Below are 3,904 nucleotides of genomic sequence, written 5' to 3'. Positions count from 1 at the left end.
GTTTATTGAACTGTCTGTCTGTCTATCTGTCTGCCTGTCTGCCTGTCTCTGTGTCTGTCTGCCTGTCTCTGTGTCTGTCTGTCTGTCTCTGTGTTTCTGTCTGTCTGTCGTCTCCTGGGAGACTCTCTGGTTGTCAGCCACGGTGCGTTCAGGGTCCTCAGGACAAAGGGAGCGAGCTGCTGAGTCGTGCTGATAAAATGCAGCACAGCTCTTCTGTTGTTGGAGCGGAGCCTCTGAGCCCGAACATGATGCCAGGGAGACAGCAGGTCTTTGTCCTCACCATGTTTTTAATCCAAGTCTCGGTCCTGGTCTTGATCCAGGTCTCCAGTTACTCACTGGGGGGGCAGGATCAGAACGTCACGGCTCAGAACACACCACTAAAACCCTGATTGATATTTCATCTGTCACACAGAGAGGGGGGCAGTCAGAGGGACCAAATGAGACAGAAAGAACGCCTTCAGAGTGAAGTCTTTAAATGTTTCAGTTTAGAGGGATAGAATCAAACCTTCATTCACTCAGTTTTCTCTTTTTCTTTAAATATCTGATCATCACATTTTTCACTTTATTGATCCCTCTTCATACTGTCTTAGTTGTGAAGTTTCTGAAGCTTTCAAACAGCAGACAGGAAGCTGTATGTTAGACTGAGAGCACCTCCACCCACTGATTCTGTCGTATTTATAAAATTGCACGTACGCCTGATTGTGTTTATAAATCTCAGTCATTGTGAAGAGTTTCTTTTCCACAATCATCCATATGTGGACGTAGAACACTCTTAAACTGATCTGTATGAATACTACTCCACTGATCATTTATCAATGAAAGGAACAAGGTTCTCCAACAGAATCAGAACAGCTGTGTCTGTTTATAGAACCCATACCGTTAACTTCTCGTCTTCTGACGTCTTTTTATTCACTTATTTATTTTATGTATATGTAGAAATATATAGCGCATCGCTCACTGTTAGTTTGGGGTCGGACTTTTTTTTTTTTTTTTTCTAATGTTAGGTTTGTGCTTATAAAAATGAAAAACCAATATAAAGAGTATTAAAAAAAGAAAAGAACAGAACAGCTGTGTCTGTTTATAGAACCCATACCGCTAACTCATCACATGTACCTGCAAAACCATCATCACAGTGGTATTTCAATTAATATTATTAACATCAAAAGGATGATCAATGATAAACAATGTTGGGCGTAACTCATTACTAGTAATAATGGTACAGTAAGAATATTATTTTCTGCAGTAACTAGCAGTGTAACTAATTACTGTTAGCAGGGAGCAATAAGTAATCATTACTGTCGAAAAGAGTAGCTCAACACTAAAGATGAAGCTCAAATTGAAACAGACTTTATGAAGAGCTTCACAGTTCAGGATCAAATAAAAGATCATCTGAGTAACATTTTACAGAACATACATCTCTAGTGATATCTCACGTCCACCTCATGTCACAACCTCAGACACAATGCTGGTGGACTCAAATGCATGACTTAGGGACTGATGAAGATGTACAAAAAACAATCCAACAAAAAGCTCTCAAGGCGGGTACAAAACGAAGAAACAAAAGGCGCTCGCAAAGAGGATGTATAAAAATACACTGGACCGCCGTCAATAATCCAGGGGGACACTGGGACAAACAAACGGTTACTTGGACACCCACTAGGTGCTGGGCTCACAACATTTGCCTGCTTCAGATCTGATTATATCTGCCATGACACAACCACACGGTTCAGTGGAAGGATTGGCTCGGGTTCTTTGGCAATAGTTTCAGGGTCATAAAGGCAGGACAGAGCATCTAGTTTAGTGTTTTGTGAGCCTGGTCGAAAGGATAGCGTGAAGTTGAACCTGTTAAAGAACAGGGTCCAGCTAGCCTGACATGAATTCATTCTCTTGGCTTTCCTGATATATTCGAGGTTCTTATGGTCTGTCCACCCCCTCCAACCAGTACCTCCATTCTTCAAGTGCTGCCTTGACTGCTAAACAGTCCAGTTCCCTACATCCCTACATCATAGTTTCTTTCCGCAGGGGTCAACTTACGTTAAAGATAGGCACAGGGGTGCATCCTGTTGTCCTTGGCAGACCTCTGGGACAACACGGCCCCAATGCCCTCATTGGATGCATCAACCTCAACCACAAACTGCCGTTGGGGGTCAGGAACAGCAAGTACCGATGCTGTGGTAAACCTTTCCTTGAGGTCTTGGAAAACGTTTTCAGCCTGGGGGGTCCATTGAAAAGGTACCTTGGAAGAGGTGAGTGTATGCAAGGGTGCTGCAACAGAACTAAAGTTACAGATGAACTTTCTGTAAAAGCTGGCAAACCCCAGGAACTGCTGTACCTTTTTCCGGCTGTCCAGAGTTGGCCAATTGGCCACAGCACTGACCTTAGCCGGGTACATCTGTAGCTGGTTTGCTGTGACGATGTAGCCCAGGAAACTGACAGTGGCTGCATGAAACTCACATTTCTCGGTCTTTATGTACAGTTGATTCTCCAACAGCTTCTGAAGGACTTGACATGAGTCTCATTATCTGGTGAGAAAATCAGAATATCATCGAGGTACACAAACACAAAAAACATTCAAAAACTCCCACAATACATCATTCACAAATATCTGAAATACCACCAGAGCATTGCAAAGTCCAAATGACATGACCAGGTACTCATAATGTCCATTAGGAGTGTTAAAACCTGTCTTCCATTCATCTCCTTTTCTGATCCCGATGAGGTGGTAAGCATTTCAGAGATCTAGCTTGGTGAATACTGTGGCTGTTTGGAGCAGTTCAAAAGCAGATGAGATCAATGGGAGAGGGTAACAGTTCTTAACTGTTGTCATTTAGGGGGCTATAGTCAATGCATGGCCTTAGAGAACCATCCTTCTTACCCACGAAAAAGAAGCCTGCACCAGCTGGAGAGGAGGACGGAAAAATTATTCCAGCCTTCAGCGAGGAGGTGATGTACTCGTCCATGGCCGCTCTCTCCGGCCCAGAGCTGACATGGCTATGAAGGCTTGTAGATCCTGGGGGGGCTCCAAGGGAGCGAAATGATCTTTAATGGGTTCTGAGAGTGCATTCATAAAAGCGTCTATTAAAGCTGTTGTGTTCCACCCGCTATCTGCGGCTACTGTGCGGAACTCAATGGCATTCTCTCTCAAGAGGCTTCTCTGGCAGGTGAGAAGTGATCAAATATTTTGCTCATGGTATCTCAAAAAGCAGTGAGTGGCAGATGTTGGAGTCTCTGGCCATTCAGCAGTGGCCCAAGCGGCAGCTCTGCAAGTTAAATAAGACACCATGAATGCCACTTTAGCCTGGTCTGACACAAAAGCTGCTGGGTTGAGCTTGAAGTGCAGATCACACTAAACTAAGAAAGTTCTACAGTCACCTGAGTCCCCTGAAAACTTGTCCAGGGAGGCCAAACGCAGAGACAAGGGAGCCGTCTGGCTAATGGTTGGTGCAGCTACAGGATTCTCCGCAGTTGGTGTCGCTGAAGGTGCCGTCCCCAGGTGAGTGAGGACTTGGTGTAGTTGCCCCACAAGGTGGTTAATTTGACAGGTGACGAAGGCTTGGAACTCCTCCTGACGCTCGGTGAGGTCCTTCACACCATGGCACCAACACTCAGCTGTGCCTCATGCTGATGGATCTTGGTGCCCTGTGCAGAGAGGGCGGTTTGGAGTTTCTTTGAGTCCATACTTGGTCAGTTCGGTCCGTCACGACCTCAGACACAATTCTGGTGGACTCAAATGCATGACTCAGGGACTGACAAAGATGTACAAAAGGAGTATTTATTGTCCAAAAAACAATCCAACAAAAAGCGCTCTCAAGGAGGGAAAAAAGTGCAAAACAAAACCTCACAAGGAGATCAAAAACTTTACACAAACCTTAATCAAAACATGAAAAAACTCTGGAACTCTGGC

General features: G+C 44.6%; 1 protein-coding gene across 1 annotated transcript in view; it reads right to left on the bottom strand.

Annotated features, from left to right (window-relative positions):
• LOC118321929 (glutamate receptor ionotropic, NMDA 3A-like) overlaps window positions 1-3,904 on the bottom strand; it is a 31,071-nt gene that overhangs the window by 11,711 nt on the left and 15,456 nt on the right. Inside the window, exons 3-6 of the mRNA XM_035653491.1 lie at window positions 3,681-3,746; window positions 3,373-3,583; window positions 2,876-3,010; window positions 2,333-2,502 (exon numbers count right to left, since the gene is read on the bottom strand). Coding sequence (XP_035509384.1) covers window positions 2,333-2,502; window positions 2,876-3,010; window positions 3,373-3,583; window positions 3,681-3,746 — 582 coding nt within the window. The remainder of the gene's footprint in view (window positions 1-2,332; window positions 2,503-2,875; window positions 3,011-3,372; window positions 3,584-3,680; window positions 3,747-3,904) is intronic.

This window comes from Morone saxatilis, unplaced genomic scaffold (genome assembly GCF_004916995.1).
Source record: "Morone saxatilis isolate NCDOM2014 unplaced genomic scaffold, NCSU_SB_2.0 Contig12, whole genome shotgun sequence".
Lineage (NCBI taxonomy): Eukaryota > Metazoa > Chordata > Actinopteri > Moronidae > Morone > Morone saxatilis.
The sequence above is the reverse complement of the archived record's forward strand: the minus strand, read 5'-3'. Positions and strand labels throughout refer to the sequence as shown.